This window comes from Euprymna scolopes, chromosome 4, assembly GCF_053919585.1.
Source record: "Euprymna scolopes isolate OS-2025 chromosome 4, ASM5391958v1, whole genome shotgun sequence".
Taxonomy (NCBI): Eukaryota; Metazoa; Mollusca; class Cephalopoda; order Sepiida; family Sepiolidae; genus Euprymna; species Euprymna scolopes.
This window is the reverse complement of record NC_136485.1, coordinates 6,837,039-6,857,843: the sequence shown is the minus strand read 5'-3', so window position 1 is coordinate 6,857,843 and position 20,805 is coordinate 6,837,039. Positions and strand designations below refer to the sequence as shown.

Below are 20,805 nucleotides of genomic sequence, written 5' to 3'. Positions count from 1 at the left end.
TGATGTTCAAATATAACTTCTTTAACGTTTCGTGTTATTTTTGTTGTGAAAATCCTTAAGAGAACTTTCGTTCAATTGTACTATAGGCACTGTTGTAATATCTTCCTTATTTCGTTTTTTTTTCGCTTAAAGTTTTGAAATTTTTTTTATCTTTGTTTTATATTTTTGTTTGCCCCCCCCCCCCCGACCTTCTTATCTTTCAATCTTTTTTTTTTTTTTCAAAAACTTCGAATTAATTTTTGAGTATTTATGCAAAATGAAATAATGTTAATATTTAGAAATCTATTCTTTACATAAGGAGTGGAGGGGGGTTAACTATTCTCTATTTTCTCTTAACAGTTTAATAAACAAAAGATATAATAAAAATTCAATTTGATGTTTTTACCTAAAAAAAAAAAAAAATAAAAAATAAAAAAATAAAAAAGCACGGTTTATTATTCTGTATAAATTTTTTTTTCTGTGATAAATTCTTAATTTTTTTTAAATTTTGAAAACTATTTGATTCATTATCAATTGAAACTTAATTTTTGATCTCTTTAATTTGTTAGGAGGTCTCGTCTACACATGGGAATTATAAAATGGGTTCTCTAGCGTCGTTTTATTTTATTGGTATTATTATACAAACACCGTGACAGCGTTAGGGTTAGGGTTAGGGTTTAGGGTTAGGGTTAGGGTTGGGGTTAGGTTTAGGGTTAGGGGTAGGGGTAATTCGCTGTCACGGTGTTTGTATAGTTTTACCATTTTATTTCTGTCATCGTTTTCAAATAGATACAAACTTTCAGACAATTCAGAATCTTAACTCCTTATTCGGGTTTGGGTACTAGTGCACTTATTGATCCATGCTGAAATAATAACGTTATTATTTAAAAAGCCATTCTTAACATGGGGAGGGTGTTTTGTACCTAACCTTACAAGTGAATAAAAAAAAACTGGTTTGTATTACTGTACATATAGATTCGAAAAAGTTGTCAAAAAACAAATATATAACAAATAAATGTTATCAAAGGCAAGATAAGTTACTTTTCTACTAAACTGGATATAGTTTTTGTGTTTTTATTCAATGTAACATGTTTACTCAGCTCGAAAAGCATAAAGTGTTTATCGATGTATTGGAAAATTCAAAATGGCGCCCGACTCTTTCTTTAACACGGTAAGTTTGGGAAAAGGTGTTATAAATAATAAACTAGACAAAATACTGCTAGAAATTCGCTCAATATATGTTACCATGACATAAGTTGACATATATTCGGTGTTTTTTTTTATAGTATTTTGTCTAGTTTATTATTTTTATAACACCTTTTCCCAAACTTACCGTGTTAAAGAGAGAGTCGGGCGCCATTTTGAATTTTCCAATACGTCGGTAAACATGTTTTTCGAGCTTAATAAACGTGTTCCATTGAATAAAAACACAAAAGAATATATCCAGTTTGGTAGAAAAGTAACTTATCTTGCCTTTGATTATTTGTTATATATTTGTTTTTTTGGCAACTTTTTCGAATCTATTTGTACAGTAATACAAACCCCAAAAAACATCATAAAACTTTAATTAAACTTGGAAATACGATTTAAAAAAAATAGTGCGGATCAGTAAGTGCATTCATTAGCACCCCGGGTACAATCCACAGACGTACGAAAAAGTGGTCAAAAAAAAAAAAAAATGTAACAAATAAACGTTATCGAAGGCAAGTTACTCTTCTACCTTCTGGAAAAGTTTTTAGTGGTTTTATTCGCTTTAAAATCTTTAATCGGTTCGAAAATTATGCTGTTTATCGATATACGTGAAAAAGACAAATGGCTGCGAGCTGACTGTTAAATACATGAAGTTTGGAAAAATGAGTTAAATTTAAAAAATTATACAAAATACTGTTAGAAACCCAGCTAATATATTCCACGGTAACATATATTGTGTGGGTTTCTAACAGGATTTTGTCTACTTTTAAAAAAAATTTTTTTTTTTTTACTTTATTTCGACCGTAACATTTTCCCTTTTATACGTTTTCAGATATGCTGAAAACGAATATTGCATTTTCCGTAAATAAGTAGTTTTCTGGGTATTAAGTAATGTAATTTCGATACTTCTGCATTTATAAACCTCCAATTTACACAAACTTACTCGGGTGTGCCTGGCAAATGACGGGATTAACCGGAAATGGCTGAGCAAGCTTTGTTTACAAACCCCTACTCCCCATGGTGATGACCACTGAAATTCATAAAGTAATACATTGGAAAATAATGTCTTAACATCCAGAAAACTACTCCTTGACCGTTTCCGGTTCTTCCCATCATCCCCCGGACACACCCGAGTAACTTAAATTGTGGGTTCAAAAATGCAGAAATACCGAAATTTCTTTTGATAAAATTTCGTCGCTATTGTTGTTCATGCAAACGTGTGCATATTTTGTGTCAAAAATAAACGTGCTCTTGTGCATACAACAATGGCCACCACTTTTAACATAAATTACATTGCTTAATATCCGGAAAACTATTTGTTTGCGGAAAATTTAAATGCGATATTCGTTCCAGCATACCCAAAAACCTATAAAAGTTATTGGATCGGGTCAGGAAGTGCACCAATCGACTGCACAACTATAAGGTAGACAAAGATGAAGAATGACAAACACTGAAATTTGTTTAAAGACGATGGATCAAATCTGGAGATTGTGGTCAGTCCGAGTAAGACGGGAGCAGCCTTTAGAATGGGGCAGCTTGACGTCAGTAGGCACTGGTATGAGTAGCCAGATGTTGACTGGCGCTGGAATGGGTAGCCTGATGGGTGCAGGTGCTGGAACACTGCTGAGGGAGGCGCTGCAGGAAATGCTGGAAGCCGCAGGAGTGAGCTGAAGATTGCTGGTTATAGAAGGGTAGTCTCATGAAGTAGGCAAGCAGTGGTAGTTGTATATGAGTAGTTTGTAGCTTGCATAAAAGTAATTTGTTGATCGCATAAGCAGTGTGGAAAAGGTGTCCCTAGAAAAGGGCTGTTTTATCTACTGCTGCTGCTGAGGCCCTTTGGCTGCTTGGCTCGTCGACTTGACTGGGAGAGTCAAAGTTGCATTCAGGAAGCTTCCTACTTCCTAGCCACGATTTTTGGCCGCTGACGCACTGTATTCATGAAAAAGTGTTATTACAGCAGATGTTCTTAGTAAAAAAACAAATGAATGAATTAATTCCTTAACAAATCTGTCACAATCAAGTGCTACCGTGCTACAAAACTACTAACACCCGAAAGTATCCTGTACCTCTATACGGCCACCATTCGCTCATGTATAGAGTGTTGCTGTCACATTTGGGCTGGTGAATCTGCTACTAGTCTCTCGCTCCTAGGTTCAAAGGAGAGTCGCAAATTTGATAGGCCCTGAACTGGCATCTAAGCTTCAGCCTCTGTCCCATCGCCGAAATGTTGCATCCCTCTGCCTGTTCTACAAGTATTTTAATGGTGAATGCTCTGACGAACTGCAAGCACTTGTGCTCCCACGACATAAACACTCTCGACAAACCCGACAGGCAGCTAAATCCCACCCCCACACAGTAGAGATCCCTAGATGTAAGAGATCTTTCTACTCCAGTAGTTTCTTCCCCAGAACCGCTAGACTCTGGAATTCTATTCCAGGTTCCTGGGCCCTGTCGGTGGGGCATTAGAATACGCCGACTGCCCCCCTGCAGAGGGTAAAAGTCCCTCAATGGGGGTCCTGGATATGACCTTAAACTATATCCAGTGGTGAGGCCCCAGCTTGTGGGCTTTGGGGAGTGTGGTGCCACCCTTTAATTACCATTGCTCCCAGGTCCACTCTGACCCGGAGTGGTAGTATCTGTTAAGGTTCCAACTATGGGTTAAATAAAAACCAACGAAAACAACAAATATATTCTATTAAAAATATTTTTCTTCAAAATCTTTGGATTCGGCATTAAATAACCCGGAAAGGGTTGATATGCCGTAAAACAAAAACAACCAACCAACCAAATTCAGGTTCCTGCTTCCCCAACTGTACTGACGTGTAGAAGTTCAAGTGTAACGTGAACCAACATCTTGCTACCAAAATCCCTGTATAGTATTCCAGTAGTTGTTGCCCCTGATAGTAGCCCCCTACACCAAAGTGGCAATGTGCCTTGTTTGGGGTGAAAATGTAATTAAAAAAAAATGTGCAATGATGGTGTTTATGTTCGATTCGGTTTGAAATCAAAAGTCTATTGTTATTAATTATTTAAAAAAAAAAAAATCAAATTTTATATTTTTTCTGTTAAAACAAAATAAGTCGACATAACAGACACTCACGCAAAAACGCCTACGTGTATTGATGCACATGAATCACACGTGCTGGTCATGTGGCTGGCTTCTTGGTGCAAAACGCCTGCATTGTGTGTTTTCTTTATTTGAGTGTAAAGTGGTGTTTTGGATACACACCGCAACAAAGTCATCATTTTAAAGGTGGAAACCAAGTAAAAATTTACCAAATTGAATTTAACTTCAAAATACTATAAAAAAAAAATATAGGATGGTAACATAGATGCATAAGCACCAAAAAAACATTTTTGTTTACAATTCTTTGTAAAATAATTACAGGAACTTATGCATTTATGTTACTGTGCTAATATAACGTTATTTATTTTTTTATTTTTTGTCATTTTACCCGAAATAAGGCACAGAGCCACTTAGTTGTGAGAGGACTACTATTTGGGACCAGATTTGCAGGATGTCTGTTCACTTGAATTTCTGCATGTCAGTACAGTCAAGAAAGCAGCGGCTTGGGAGGGAATTCCAAAGTGCAGCAGTCAAAAGGGAAGCTATTCGAATAGAAGGCTCTACAGTGTAAGGGTGGGATTTTGCTGCTTGTTGGCTTTGTCGAGGTATTGTAATTGATGAGGTACTAGTGCTTGGAGTTTGGCTGATAACTTGCCATTGAAATACTTGTGAAACAACCACGTTTTGGCGATCGGACAGAGGTTGGAGTTTGGTTGATAGTTCAGAACCTATTAGGTTGGCGACTCTTTTTTGAACCCTGTCTAGGTGCACCAGCCTAGTGGCAGATGCACCAGCCTAGCTGTGGCAACAATACTCCTTGCATGGGCGAACCGTGGCCTTGTAGAAATACAGGATACTCTCAGGTGTGAGTAGCTTTTTAGCACGGTAGAAAAAGCTGATCTTCCTCGCAGCATCCTTGGCAATTGCCTCAATGTATTTGTTCCAATTCATGTTGTCTGTGAATCCTAGGAATTTGAGGAAAGTACTTTCAGGCAGTGTATCATTAGCCATGGCAATCATTGGTTGAGAAGGTTACTTGTAATTATTAAACGAAGTAAGCTTAGTCTTCACTGCATGGAACGTTACCAACCAGTTACAACCACATTCCACTACAGACTGAAGGTCTTCCTGTAGAGTAGGCAAGTTGTCTTTTTTTTTTTTTTTAAACGAATTAAAATCTATTAAAATCCATTATTCTTGAGCAACTTTTTTTTTTTCCAGAAAGATAAAAGCCTGAATTTTATCATACGAAAAGCAGAATAATATAAACTTTTTCTATTTGCGATAGAATTTTACATATAAATCTTCCAAAAAAACATTCACTATCGTTTTTGTATCGATGGATAAACATAAATATTTTTTTTAAAGACTTTTGAATCAATTTTTTTGTTTTGTTTGTTTAAATAAGATTTAGGATGATTTGCTATTATTACCTGAATTTCAAATAATTCCATCTTTTATCTCCATATATAGATTTTCCGTGGCGAAATTAAAAAATCCAAAATTTTAAAGAAACTATAGTAGCCTTTACAAGACAAAATAAATTTTAGTCCTAACGTTTGTTTTGACGATTAAGTGAAGAATAAAGGTTTAATTTTTTTCATAAACGAGATATATATATGTATATATATGTATATTTGTTGCCTACATAAACCCCAAAGTTAAGCAATGATGAGGCTGGCCAGTACAAGATGGGTGACCATTTTGGAAATGTTAGGTGCCGTATGTATTTGAGATAGCATGTGCATCTAGTATCACGCTGGGTCATATTGATCCTATCTTGTCATCAGGACCGAGTGTTTCTGGAGGGTACTGTGGTCGATGCAAGTCCCCACACTTCTAAGTGAAGCACAAGTCACATCATCATCATCATCATCATCATCAGATGCTGACAAACCAGTAATGTTCCTATTTACTTGCCTCCCCATGAGGGCAGAGTTAGACACAAGATCGGTTTTTAATGTGGAGAAAATCAGACTCCCCAAATTAGGGCACTCTGGATGAGAACAAACATAAAAATTGGCCCAGTCTAGAAAGATTTCTCCTTCATTGAACGAGGAAAGGATAGATTAAAAATTAAAAGAACAGATAGTACACTCTGATCTTAGCCTCAAAACCAGTGATGTTTGTGGTCTGCATCAACAACGATGGATGGCATAACCCCCCCCCCCTTCTTCTTCTATCCTTAAAATATTTTTTTAATATAACCAAACAGGCAAATACTCCTTTTTTTTAATAAGGGCACAGCTCAACAAAGTTTCCGACCACGGTTATGGTCTTTGGTGTGGTTTCAAGTGAGGGCCACATCATGCCACCTCACATCATCGGTCGGCTTGAAAGTCAACACCAAAGTGTAGCTGGATGTACTAAAGAGTGTGGTGATTCCATCATGAAATCCGGTGTAATCTGCTGCAGACCGTCGGGTGTTGCAGTAGGACTCTGCGCCGGCCCACTAGTCCAAAGAGACCGAGGCTTGGGTTCAGAAGGAGTGCTACAATTTTGTACCCTTCTCTTATGGGTCCCCTCCCCCAACCTAAACCCACTGAACTACTTCATTTGGTCATATGTTAAGAACATCACAAACATGACCTCCACAACACCAAAATTAGCCTGTTTTCTTTTGGGCGACAAATTTATCGTTCCACCCTTCCATAAACTACCTCAGATATTCAGGATCACAGTTGGTGTTGTGTGCAATTTGCTGAATGTACATGGATGTATGCCATCCTATGCTCATGCGCCCATGCCGTGTAGTTCACAGCAACTCCATCGCATGGGCGCATGAGCATAGGATGACATACATCCATGTACATTCAGCAAATTGCACACAACACCAACTGTGATCCTGAATATCTGAGGCAGCTTATGAAAGATAGGGAAATCTAGAGAGAAAGCCACATTGGTCCGGGCAAGGAGTCTGACCAGACAGTAACATATAGGTATGGAGTTGAGCATTGCAGTAAGATTTAGATGGCTTTTTTTTTTTTTATTTAGAGTTGGATATTTTTCCATAAAAGAAATTCAAAAAGTTGCATTTACTTCAATTTGTAACCATTGGAAAGTCTAATTCTTCCTCTTCACAAAACTCAAAATTGGAAAGGTTAAGTGATTTCTTAATCATGATCACATCATCAATGATCTCCCTAAACACATACTTAAATCATTCGTTGACATCTATGCTGATGACACGACCATCTATGGCAACACATCAAAGGCCGTAAATGACAAAATTCTCTCTGATTCTCTCTCCTCTGATCTCGAGCGCGTGGTTCAGTGGGGGAAGACGTGGCTGATTACCTTTAATGCATCTAAAACCAAACTCCTATCTTTACATCATCAACGCTCTGATCCCCATCTGGCATCAATTGAAATGGATGGCTCTCATCTAGGAGAAGCCCCATGTTTTGATAAGCTTCTGGGTGTGTCCTTTACTCCTGATCTGAAATGGAACACGTACATCAAGTCTGTTGCCAAGGTCGCTGGAAAGATGGTGGGATCCTTCTACCGCTCCAGAAGATATCTCACTACTGATGCAATTCTCTATCTATATAAAAGCCAAGTACATCCAAGGATGGAATACTGCTGCCATATCTGGGCAGGAGCTGCTAAAAAACAGCCTATCCTGTCTTGACAGAGTACAAAATTGGCTTAGTGGGGGATACCCTTTTCTCTACCCTGCAACCTCTCTCCCACAGAAGAGACGTTGCGAGCCTATCCTTGTTTTATCGTTATTTCCATGGCAGGTGCTCGTCTGAACTCCAAATCTCTCGTCCCCCCCTCGCCAATCTTTCACGAAAAACACCCGTCTAACTGAATCCACTGTGAAAAATTTCCCCCACTCTTTATCTGTGCCTAAATCCAAACGTAGATTCCATGAACAAAGCTTCTTTCTTAGAACTGCATGCCTGTGGAACTCAGTTCCGTCTGCCTGCTTCCCTCCTGACTACAACTTGGATGTGTTCAAGTCCAACGTAAACAAATTCCTGATGAACCGCCCCCTTAAGTGAACACTTCATTAAATCTCCACACTAACGTACTGTACTTGCAATAACCCTTATCCCTGAGTGGCTTCCGGGCCTTGATAAGTGGTGACCACCGTGTAATAAAAAAAAAAATGACTAGATTTTTCATTGTCGTCACGATTAAAAAAATCAAATTTTTTTTTTTTTTTTTTTACAACGGAGTTACCATAGATCAAGGCCCCGGAGGCCACTCGAGGATAAGGGTTAATGTGTGTATATAAGTCATTGGACTAGTTGCATAATAATCGTTTGTAGTGGTAATTTGATATAATTAAATTATTTATGAGGATGGTTGAATAAGAACTTGTTTATGTTGAACTTGAAGGCAACAATATTGTAGTAGCTGGAAAGCAGACCAGCAGAACAGAATTCCGCAGGCGAGCAGTTTTAGGAAAGAAGCTTTGTTCATGGAATCCATGTTTATTAGGCACCGATGGAGAGTGGGGGAATTTACTGCTGCTGATTTTGGCTACGCAAGTGTTTTTTGTGAAAGATTGCTGAGAGGGGGGGGGCATTAGAACAATGAGTTATGCTTCCAAATTACCCATTTTCTTTAAGATATTTTATGTCGGTAATATTAATGAGTATCAATTGACCATGTGTCTATGTCCTCATGGGGAGGTAAGTAAATAGGGAGTTGATGGTCCCGTTAGAACCAGTTTTTTTTTTGTTTTTTTGTTAATCAACAATTATCATTTCTAATGCATGAGGGGGGGGGGTTACAGAAAGGTTTGAAAATACCATTATAAACAAGCCACATGTTGCTGTGACTGGTAGTGCCAGGAGTAATAAATTGTTTTAAAAAATATATATGACCTTTAATAATGCTAAGTCTGGATGGCAGTATGAAAATATAGAGACTGAAATTGTGTCTATGCAGTGAGCATAGTGGGGGAGGGTTATTATCATTTTTCTAGCCGACAGCATTCATTCTAGGCAGGTTGAACTGGTTTCCTTTGAAGGAGGAAGTTTCATAGAAATATCTCGTCCACAAGCGATTCTTGATCGCATTTATATTCTGGTCAGGAGAGTTGACAGATTTTTTTGCATTTCTTGCAGGTCCTTCTACATATAGCACCTGGTATTTCTAAATGGTCTCTCATTTGGTAAACTAATGAAAATGGTATCTCAATGTGATGAGGTCATATTCATTAAATTTCTAGAGACTGTCAAAATTCAGTTCATCAGCATTTTTTTTTTTTTTTTTGTATTAAATTATCAACTTTGATCTTTGAAATTTACATAATTTCAAATCAATCATTTAATTATTGATTAAGGATGCTTATCAAATGTTTATTTAGGGTTCAAATTTATGGATTTTGAATTTTTAAGAATTAACAATCAATTTTATCCAACATCTGTGAAATTAATGATGTTATTCAATAGTCCCTATCTACAATTGAACTATCATGAATTATCATTTGAATGATTTTCTAAAGATGATTTTTTTTTTTTAATTTATTTATTTTTTTTTCCAGTTGTTTCCTCTAAATGTCTTCCTTCCTGGTTGGTTCTGTTGAGGTTGTCATCAGAAAGTTGGAAGAGGAAAGCAAAGCAGGGATTCAATCCAGAAATACATCTTTTCAGTATCGGCAAACGATTCCTTTACAGCCGCTGTCTCGACTAGACATCCTCAAATTGCTGGAAGATATATAAACGATGACAATGATATAACAAACTTTTTTTTCTTTTTGTTTTTTAATAACTTGTAATCTTCAGAATTAATAGCATGGCAGAAGCTTACAGTAGCAACCTATTGCCTGCGCGTGCTATTTATCCATCATCAAGGTAAGAAAAGAATTCATTACTAATACTACTACTACTAATACTACTAATGATAACCCCGCTCTTAAAATGTTAACATTTTTAATTTCCTTCTTGCATTTTCTTTAATAGTAATTAGTGTTGGGAATTGAAAAAAAAAATCAAACATTTTTAGGGTATTGGAATCACAATTTAAAAATGTGTTCTATATTTTTTTGATGCCAAATACGATTTTTTAAATTATATTTTTTTCTTTTACTTTTGTTCAAAACAATAAAACTAAATGTCTATAGATTTTAAAAGGATCTGAATTGGTAATTGTATCGATACCAGGAATATAGGACAGAGTTGGAAAAATATTGGAATTGAGGGAGGGGATATTGAAATCATCCCATCATTAAGTTGTATACCCCCCCCCCCCCAAAAAAAAAACTGCTCATCCTCTTTCAGGGTAAAATGAATAATAAGAGTCTGTTCATGCAGATATTCTTTCGTACTTCCAAAATTGGAAGCTTTGTGAAAATGAAACAAAAAGAATGAAATTTAGAAAGAAATTGCCTAAAGCAACCACAGCCAAACCTGATCTAATATTGGATAATGACGCCAGGCACTGCCGGGTTTTGTGATGCCAGGCAATGTTACATTTTCAGGAAATAATACTTCTATTAACCTGTTATGTCAATCCTATCAAAACGAAGGACTTGAAGTTATAAACGAATACTTTTGTGTGTAAGGAGGACAAATGAAACACAAACCAAAACTTGCCTTAAGCTACGAATTGATTGTCAAAATAAATGGCATTGCTTGATAAACTGAAATTATTTGTTACTGAAAACAACAAGCATATGTGTCATTAAAGTACAGAGAAAAGCTGACAGATAAGTGAGTATACATTCACTCGCACAAAAAATACGCCAAACAAAATTATAAATATTTTCTATGCTCGCGCATAATACAACCAAGGTTTTCACAGATCTGAAAAGTCCTTGAATTTTTACTTTTGCCGTGAAAAACTCTTATTTCTGTTATTACATTGAAAATTATGAAAAACTCTTATTTTTGTTATTACGTTGAAAATTATGAAAAAATTTTTATTTCTGTTATTACGTTGAAAATTATGAAAAACTTTTTGAAAAGGGTTTGAAAATTGAATTTTTTATGTTCTGTAAAAATTTGTGTTGAAATATTAAAAATAAAATTGAAATAAATACCATGAAATTATTTTTCAAGTATTCATAAAAAATACCATTAAAATATCTTTTTAAATATTGAAAATAAAATCAAAATACATTGTTCTGAAATTGTGGATACAAGAGTTATATCTCTACCTTGTGTAGTTTTGTGATAAAAGAACATAATCGGCCTAGTTTTCAATATCACAAATTTTTTTTTTTTTATGGGGATTCAAATTTTGGAATGAGGGCACAAGGGAGGGAAGAGTAGTGGTGTCGCCATAAATAAAAATGACCCCTCCCCCCCCAAATACTTTCATTTTGCAAACAGGACTCTTCAATGGCTAATCCCTCCCCCCCTCATAAAAAAAAGAAAGAAATTGTAATAATCAAAAATAAGGCTGGCGGGGCCAAAAGCAAATGGACAAGACAGCAGTCATTTTGGTTGGAAATTTAAGTTGTAAAAAGAGTTAATATTTGAGATGAAATAAAAAGCATTTAAAACTATTTTTAAAAAACAAACAAAAAGAATGCAGGCAGATCACAAATTAACTGTTATTGGCTATGGTAACATTTATTTGCTAGATATTTGATTTTTTTATCAGTTTTCAAATCACTGTGGATTGTAAAACAGACCCCAAATTTTGTTTTGAAAACTTGAATTTTGTCTGGAGAAAGCTTAAAAAGTCCTTGAAAATGGACATTGAAAATCTGTATGGAGAAAATGACAAAACTAAGTTGTCATTTTGTCTTCATGTATGGAAGGAAGAAGCTTAAAAAAAAGAAAAAGAAAGAAAAAATGTCAGAAAAATATAATAGGAAGCTATCGGTCATTAAAAAAACAGCATGTTTGTATGTATAAATGACTGAACAGTGAAGAAAATGAAAAAGATGAAAAATATGAAGAAAAGGTAAAAAAAAAACCCAAGACGGTGAATAGTAGGGAAAATATGAAGTAGAAGTTAAAAATGAAGAAGAAAATAGTGTTTCACTTAAATTGATGTTGTATGGTTGTGTGATTGACACCATCTTATGTTTTTAACTGTTCGGAAAATATTGGAAATTGTATTCACATAATTTGAGAAACGCAATTGGATGGCTATGAATTAAAAATGCAGACGCTAATATCAAATGTATTTACAGATGACTCAAATAGAGACGGTGAAACATTTCCAACAAATGAACTTCCTAATTATGAATGAGAGAGTGAAGAAAAAAATAATTAGGGAGAAAAATAATAAAGATGTAGTTTTGGATTTCTCCTAGGATCTGATAAACTTAAATTTCTCCACATATAGCTTTCTGGTGTTTTTCTCTTATTTTTAATGAGCTACATGTCTCACCCATGCTGTCATTCTTGGTTGATATCACACGATAATTATAATTGCTCTTGAATTTATTTTCTGTTGCCTCTGTATAAAGTTTCACTTTATTATTATTTACTCTTGCTTTGTATATAACATTAGCTGTTAAACATTATCATTCAAACATGGTTAAGTGGCAGTTTTAGTCATTTAGAACTGCTTTAAAGCTTCACTGTTCACTCATTTTTTGATCAAATTTCAAACAATTATTACAGTTTATAGATCACTTTCTCAGCTATATTGTGAAAAAATTTTTTTCGTTCAGTAAAACAAAAGTTATGATGAATTTACTGGTGTTCAAAATCGTAAGGGCCCTGTCGGTGGGGTAAAAGTCCCTCAATGGAGGTCCTGGATATGACCTTGAACTATATCCAGTGGTGAGGCCCCAGCTTGTGGGCTTTGGGGAGTGTGGAGCCACCCTTTAATTACCATTGCTCCCACTCTGACCCGGAGTGGTAGTACCTGTTAGGGTCCCAACTATGGGTTAAATAGAAACCAACGTGAAAACAGCAAATATATTCTATTAAAAATATTTTTCTTCAAAATCTTTGGATTCTGCATTAAATAACCCGAAAAGGGTTGATATGCCGTCAAACAAAACAACCAACCAATCAAAATCGTAAAAAAAAAAACGTAAGGAGGTGAGCGACATTTTTTATGACTGGTTTCCATAGCAATCACATCGCTTCAGTGACTAGTGTTGCTACTAATTCACTGCTGTCGCGAAAAGAGAAGTAACAAGTGAAACAGACGGAATGAAAGAATGAAGGGGAGATAATTGGGTGATTTTATTGAAGCAAACGAGTCCGTACATTGTTTTACATATGTGTATGCTATGTTTATGAGGGCAAAAAAAATAAGACGGAGATTAAACAAAGAACAAGTGAATTTAATGGAAGCCTGGAAAAATCATGGATTACAATCGAAAAATGCAAGCATGAAAAGTAATATGATTAAGCTTAAACATGGAAAAGTAAAGGACTAGCTGTAAAAACTGGAAAATAAAAGGATAAGTTATTCTAGTAAAACAATATGATAAATTTATAACTTAAAATATTGCTGCATTAAATTTTTTTTGAAATTCAATTTAACATTATATAATCAATTCTTAATGCTGCAATATTTTAAGTTATAAATTTATTATATTTTTTACTAAAATAACTTGTCCTTTTTTTTTCCAGTTTTAACAACTAATCCTTTACTTTTCCATGTTTAAGCTTAACCATATTACTTTCATGCTTGCATTTTTCTATTGTAATCCATTAATGGACAATTAGTTTTTATTCTACAACTAGCGGGGGTACCCGGCGTTGCCCGAGTGTTTGTTTCCGGGACGGGGGGGGGGGGGGTTAAAAAATGTTATGGTAGGTAAGTAGGAAGGATCAAACCCGGAGTCATGAGTAAAAGTAGGAAAATAAAGTGTGGAAAAAAAAAAAAAAAAAAAAAAAAAAAAACCTGCAACGTTAACAGTTCGGCCACCAAGAAAAGTCCATTCCAGTTGTTTAGGAAAAAAAAAAAAAAAAAAACACTATGGTAGGTCGGCGCGAACGTGAAAATATAATGTGAATTGTCCAGCACCCTAACCACTACGCCACAGAGCACTGCAGCTTAGTTTAGTGATTTTAAATAACTTCACATGAAAGAACTACGAAGCCAAACCGGTGTTCTCTTCTCAACTGTTCCTTGTGAACGATCTCCAAACGGTGTTAAGTGGTGGCAGGGGGAGGAGGAATTTTTAAGAGAGAAAATATTTTACCACTTCCATTGATTTTAACCGATTTTGGTCGTGACTTCTCAGCAGAAAAAGTATAGAAATCTAAGATTATCGAGGAATTTGAGAAATAATAAGCCTATAACGAACCTCAGATATTGTTCTGCCGTTTGTGCATAATGTATTTGCATGAAATATCTTGATTTTTAATCCTATTAATGTCAAAATCAGACGGGAAAAAATGAGTTCATTTTATTTATATAGAGATGATTACATAAATTTGTTTCATCATTTAACAGTATTGTCATTTCTATGAAGTTTAGTATTAGTATTATTTTTTTATCTTTATTTTTTAATTTTTTTTTACATGGGGGTCACCACTTATCAGGAGCCACTCGGGGATATGAAGTTTAGTATTATTATTATTATTTTTATTATTTTGTTTTTTTTTCATTGAATGACAAAATCAAAATGGCTGTTTTTATTTTGATTTTTTTTTTTTTAACAACACTAAGTTTAATGTTATTTTTATTGATAATTTTAGCTTTTTGAGAAATATTTATCTATTATCCGAAAGAATAATTTGTCAATCTGTATCATAATTATTCTTATTTCTTATCACAATGATTTCTAACATGAATAATTAATATTTGTTTATTAGTAACAGGTGGTGTTCCCCGAGTGACAAATCACTCCAGGTGTTCAGTACTCTCCACTTTCAATAACTGTTGCAAATCATTTTTATTTGTTATTTATGGAAATCGCTCCAGACAAGTCATGAAGCCACTTGATGTAATTGCTACATTTTCACTCTGATGATGGCCAAACTGTATTTAATTTAAAAAATAACAAATTTTGTCATATCTTTGACTTAGACTCTCGTTAGTGAAAATAGAAATCACTAGCAGCTGGTTATAAAAATATGTTTATTTCTATAAATATAAGCTTTTAGTTTTCTATGACAGATTGACAAATCTAATGATGGCGTTACAGGGTTGACGGTGATGGTGTGCAAAAGATGCAGTTGCTAGCACTTCTCTTGTGTCGTTGTGTTGACTCTCTCTTTATTTTGTATCTCTTTATATTTGGCCCAGATGATGACGATATTCTGATCTGTATTGTTCCGCAAAACTGTGGTCACTTGCTAACCAACGATTTGCATCCTATAATTTTACCTTGCTTTGATGTTATCTCGTGGACCTTGCATAAACTTGTGACAGACTTTTTTGTTTGCCATCACTTGACCACATGAATATTTTGCACGTGACCTTTGGTCATGTTTTCTGGTTAAATTTATTGCTTGACCTCACTCTCAGGGATCTGCTTATGCAATGGTATGACCTAAAAAATAAAAACTTCAAGGTCAAAAACTAGCCAACGATAAGTATTAGAGGCGTTTTTTGACAAGTGAACCAAATGTCACACATGTGAACATACATCTTTTTTTTTACATAGGCATCACCACTTATCAAGGCCAAGAGGCCACTCGAGGATAAGGGTTAAAGAGTATACAGTAGAAATTGGACAATATAGTAACCGTTAGTAATGGAGATTCGGTAAATTTGTTTCCTTATATGGAACAGCTCATCAAAAACTTGTTTACGTTAGACTTGAAGACAACCATATTGTAGACAGCTGGAAAGCAGAAAAACGGAAGGCAATTCCATAGGCGTACAGTTCTAAAAAAAGAAACCTTGCTCATGGAATCTACGTTTAGGTTTAGGTACAGATAAAGAGTGGGGGAAATTAGTGATAGTGTTTTCTGCTAGACGGGTGTTTCTTGTGAAAGTTTGGCGAGGGGGAGACCGTAGAATGGAGCTCAGTCGAGCATTTGCCATGAAAATAACGATAAAGCAGAGACAAACTCGCAACATCTCTTCTGTGAGAAAGAGGTTGCAGGGAAGAGAAAAGGACATCCCCCACAAGGCTACAAAGTCTATTTTGAGCTCTATCAAGGCAGAATAAGTCCTTTCTAGCAGCTCCTGCCCAGATGTGGCAACAGTACTCCATCCTTGGGCATACCTGGCTCTTATATAGATAGAGAATTGCATCAGCAGTGAGATATCTACTGGATCGATAGATGGATCCCACCATTTTTCCAGCAGCCTTGACAACGGATTTAATGTACGTGTTCCATTTCAGATCAGGAGTAATGGTCAAACCCAGAAGCTTATCAAAACATGAGGCCTCCTGAAGACGAGAGCCATTCATTTCAATTGATGCCAGATGGAGATCATAGCGTTGATGATGTAAAGATAAAAACTTGGTTTTAGATGCATTATAAGTAACAAGCCACTTCTTTCCCCATTGTACCACTTGCTCAAGATCAGAGGAGAGAGAATCAGAGAGAACTTGGTCGTTTACGGTCTTTGATGTGCTACCATAGATAGTGTCATCAGCATAGATGTCTACGAATGATGTAAGGATGTGATTTGGAAGATCATTAATATAGACCAAGAAGAGAGTTGGGCCCATGATGGACCCCTGAGGGACTCCAGCATTAATACTAAACGCTTCTGATTTCTGCCCATTAACCACTATTCTTATGAGAGAGAAATGAGAATAATTGAGAAGACATTTCCAGCTATACTGTAGCTGGAGATCTTGTGAAGTAAACCTTTATGCCATACCCTATCAAAGGCCTTAGATATGTCAAGAGCAATTGCCCTGGAAAGGTAGCCTCTGTCGAGAGATTCGCTAATCCTATGCGATATAACTGTAAGCACATTTGCTGTAGATCTAGCAGAGCGGAAACCATATTGCGTGTCACTAAGAAGGTTATTTTTGCTGAGATGGTTGATTACTTCTCTATTTAACACAGATTCCAGCAACTTACTCATGACACACAGGAGACTTATTGGCTTGTACTGTAAGGGAGATGAGCGATCACCTGAATTCTTAAATATGGGGCATACATCAATGTATAAATACAAAAAAAATAGCTGCAAGAGATTTATACTATTCGTGGCTCATTTCCTATTCACAAAACTATAATGCATGTCTGATAGAATTATAAATATTCAAACTTTTAAGAATTCACACAGTTTGTAAGTTGGTCTTCATCATGAAAAATCTAATTCCATGCAAGGTCACACACGTGACCGACCTTATTTGACCTCTGATCCTTAATCAACATAATATATAAAATACTTCAAATTGTCACCTGATAGGTACATAAGTTAAATACACACCTATAACCAGTATATAAATAATATACCTGTAAGGCCTTGAGAGTTATATGAGCTAGTTTTCCCAATTTGCAGTATTTTTGGTCACACATGGGACTAAGAACGGCCCATTAGATGTATAGATTTTGACACAGAAAACAGCAATTTTCCCTCTTTGTCAGAAACATGGTTCATGGAATGTGACGAATAAAGAGCAAAATAAGAGAAGCGAAAGTTGGGAGGCTGTTGAAAGCAATCCTAACAGCTGTATATCATCATAACAGCATATGTCTCTCAACAATTGCCGACCGGAACGCTGCATTTTTTTCTTTGTCTTCTACTGATTTTGCTGCTTTTTGTAGTAGTGACTGCTGAGGTAGCATGCATTAGTTTACAAAAGACAAAAGCAAGGCAGACTCGTAAGAAAAAACGCAGATGCATTGTATATAAAATCAGTTGTGCTGTGTATGCGTATGACATCACCATGGATAAGGATCTTAAACACTAGTGTCCACATCTCAGTCAAGACCCAACAGAGATATGTATGAGGCATCTTCGTCATTCAGCTGAAGTCAGCTCATCTCATTATCTGCTTGATCCAGTTTAAGTTTCTGCCAAGCTTTCACTTCAGTCTATGCCAATCTGTCGATTTTCAAGATGGGGATTTCGATTGGCAACAAAAATATACTTGCAGAACTTCACTTTCTCAAAAAAAGACTAAAGGCAGACCATATACACATTCCTTAAAAGGAGGAGGTAATGCCAGGTTAGATATCATTCCGATTTACTTACCTCACCAGCAGAGCAAAATGATCAATTTATATTGTTCGGAAAATCCAGCTCCGTAAAAAGGGGTATCCTGGACAGCAATAAACATACCTGGGTAAACCTGTCAATATTAATGAATGAGAGATTCTCGGGTGACACAAAACAAATTGATCCCTCGTCAGAAAGGAGATAATGCCAGGAATTGTCTATGTACTTACGTTCCTTTATGAGGAGAAAGATGAAGTTCTGTTGATAATCTGTGAAAAATCTCTCTCCCAAAGTGTAGCACACTTGATGGGAATAAAGATATCCGTATAGCCTTATCGGCACTCCCTGATGAATGAGGGATTTTTTTGTTTTTTTTTACAAAGGAGTCACTACTTATCAAGGCCCGAAGGCCACTCGAGGATAAAGGTTAATGTGTATATTGTAGTCATTGGGACAGTTGCACAATAATAATTTGCAGTGGTAATTTGGTATAATTAGATTATTTACGAGGACTGTTGAATAAGAACTTGTTTACAATGATATTGTAGTCAGCTGGAAAGCAAACCAACGGAACAATTCCACAGGCGGGCTGTTCTAGGAAAGATGCTATGTTCATGAAATCCATGTTTAGGTTTAGGCACTGATAGAGAGTGGGGGAATTTATTGATAGTGATTTTGACTAAACAAGTGTCTTTTTGTGAAAGATTAGCGAGGCGGGGGGGGGCATAGATTGGAGCTCAGTCGAACACTTGCCATGGAAATAGTGATAGAGCAAGGACAGGCTCACAATGTCTCTTCTATGGGAAAGAGGTTGCAGAACAGAAAAAAGGGCATCGCCTACTAGGTTTTTTTTGTTTGTTTTTTGTTTTTTTTTCTAACAAAAAGTGAAGAAGGTAACAAATGCTGTTGTTTCTGCATTTATTTTGTTTGATTTGAAATGACATTTTTGTAATGAACCTTTTTTACTTGACATTGATGGAATCTGAACTCTCTTTTCAAGCTGACTGTTTCTTTGCTACTTTTAAAGATCCGTGGCTTAAATAGAATGAAGCTTTCAAAATGTCAGGACAATTGATTTTTCTTGTTCAAACTTTGTGTCTTGAATAATAAATGATTTTTGTAAAGTGAATTGTTCAACTGAAATTCTTGTAAAGGTTAAAATCCACAAAATGGTGAAACTTTTTAAGTAACCATCATTTGAGTTTTCGACAAAGGTGCATTGTAGTTAACATCTTAAAAAAAGGGAGTAAAGAAAAGAACTATTTAACAAATGACTGTTACCAAATGCAAGAAAAGTTACTTTTTTATGTACTTGCATAATTTTTGTGTTTTAAAGTGTTTGAAAACGTTTTTAATTCATTGTAAAATTTCATTCCAATCTTCTATCATTAGAATTTCATTTTATCATGGTTTACGAGTGCTTTGGTGGACGTCACCAATGTTCAATGTTTTTTATTTCTAGGTGAAAAAAGAAACCAATCTACAGTGAGTTCCAAATGCAATAAAATTTACTTTTCTACCTAATTAAAAGAAAATAACATAAGAAAAAATAAGTAATCAAATCTTGGTGATTTCTGGAAAGTGATGACAGACAGCCATTTTGTATCATCACTCTAATGAAAGAGGATTTGAATGAAATTTTATAGTTAAATGAATATACCTTTTTAAGCACTTTTCAGGAGAAGAAAAAACATGCAGGTAGGTAGAAACTTTTCTTGCATTTGGTAACAGTTATTTGTTGGATGTTTTTTTTTTTTTTTCACCCCGTTTTTTTTTTTTTTTTTTTTACACAGTGATCACCACTTATTAAGGCCCGGAAGCCACTCAGGGATAAGGGTTATTGCAAGTACATTACGTTAGTGTGGAGATTTGATGAAGTGTTTAATTAATAGGGCGGTTCATTAGGAATTTGTTAACATTGGACTTGAACACATCCAAGTTGTAGTCCGGAGGGAAGCAGGCAGATGGAACAGAGTTCCACAGGCGTGCAGTTCTAAGAAAGAAGCTTTGTTCATGGAATCCGCGTTTTGATTTAGGCACAGATATAGAGTGTGGGAAATTTTTCACAGTGGATTCAGCTAGACGGGTGTTTTTCGTGAAAGATTGGTGAGGGGGGGACCAGAGATTGGAGTTCAGACGAGCACCTGCGATGGAAATAACGATAAAACAAGGATAGGCTCGCAACGTCTCTTCTGTGGGAGAGAGGTTGCAGGGTAGAGAAAAGGGCATCCCCCACTAAGCCACAAAGTCTATTTTGTACTCTGTCAAGGCAGGATAGGCTGTTTTTAGCAGCTCCTGCCCAGATATGGCAACAGTATTCCCTCTATATTAAAAAACAAAAATAAAGAATCTGTCTGTTGTATGCATCTATGATGAAACAAAAATATCATGTTCCTAAAATCACATAAATTTATAAAGTAGTTTTATTTTTAAATAAGAAAATAAAATTTTATAGGTATACAAGGAGTGACTGTCTCTCCTGCCATTTTGAAAAAAAGTTCAGGAAACAAGGAAGATAACTCAACAATAATTCATACTTACTAGATTTATGTTGTAATGCTTACAAATTTCGATTAATAGCTTAAAGTAATATCTCTATATAAATAAAATGA

General features: G+C 35.5%; 2 protein-coding genes across 2 annotated transcripts in view; both read left to right on the top strand.

The window, feature by feature from the left end:
* The window catches only part of LOC145266622 (proton-coupled zinc antiporter SLC30A5-like), a 103,391-nt gene that overhangs the window by 254 nt on the left and 82,332 nt on the right, over window positions 1-20,805 (top strand). Inside the window, exon 2 of the mRNA XM_080122532.1 lies at window positions 9,738-10,047. Within this exon, the coding sequence (XP_079978658.1) occupies window positions 9,989-10,047 (59 nt within the window). The 5' untranslated portion in view covers window positions 9,738-9,988. The remainder of the gene's footprint in view (window positions 1-9,737; window positions 10,048-20,805) is intronic.
* LOC145272817 (uncharacterized) overlaps window positions 1-20,805 on the top strand; it is a 731,987-nt gene that overhangs the window by 668,365 nt on the left and 42,817 nt on the right. The gene's annotated exons all lie outside the window — the stretch shown is intronic.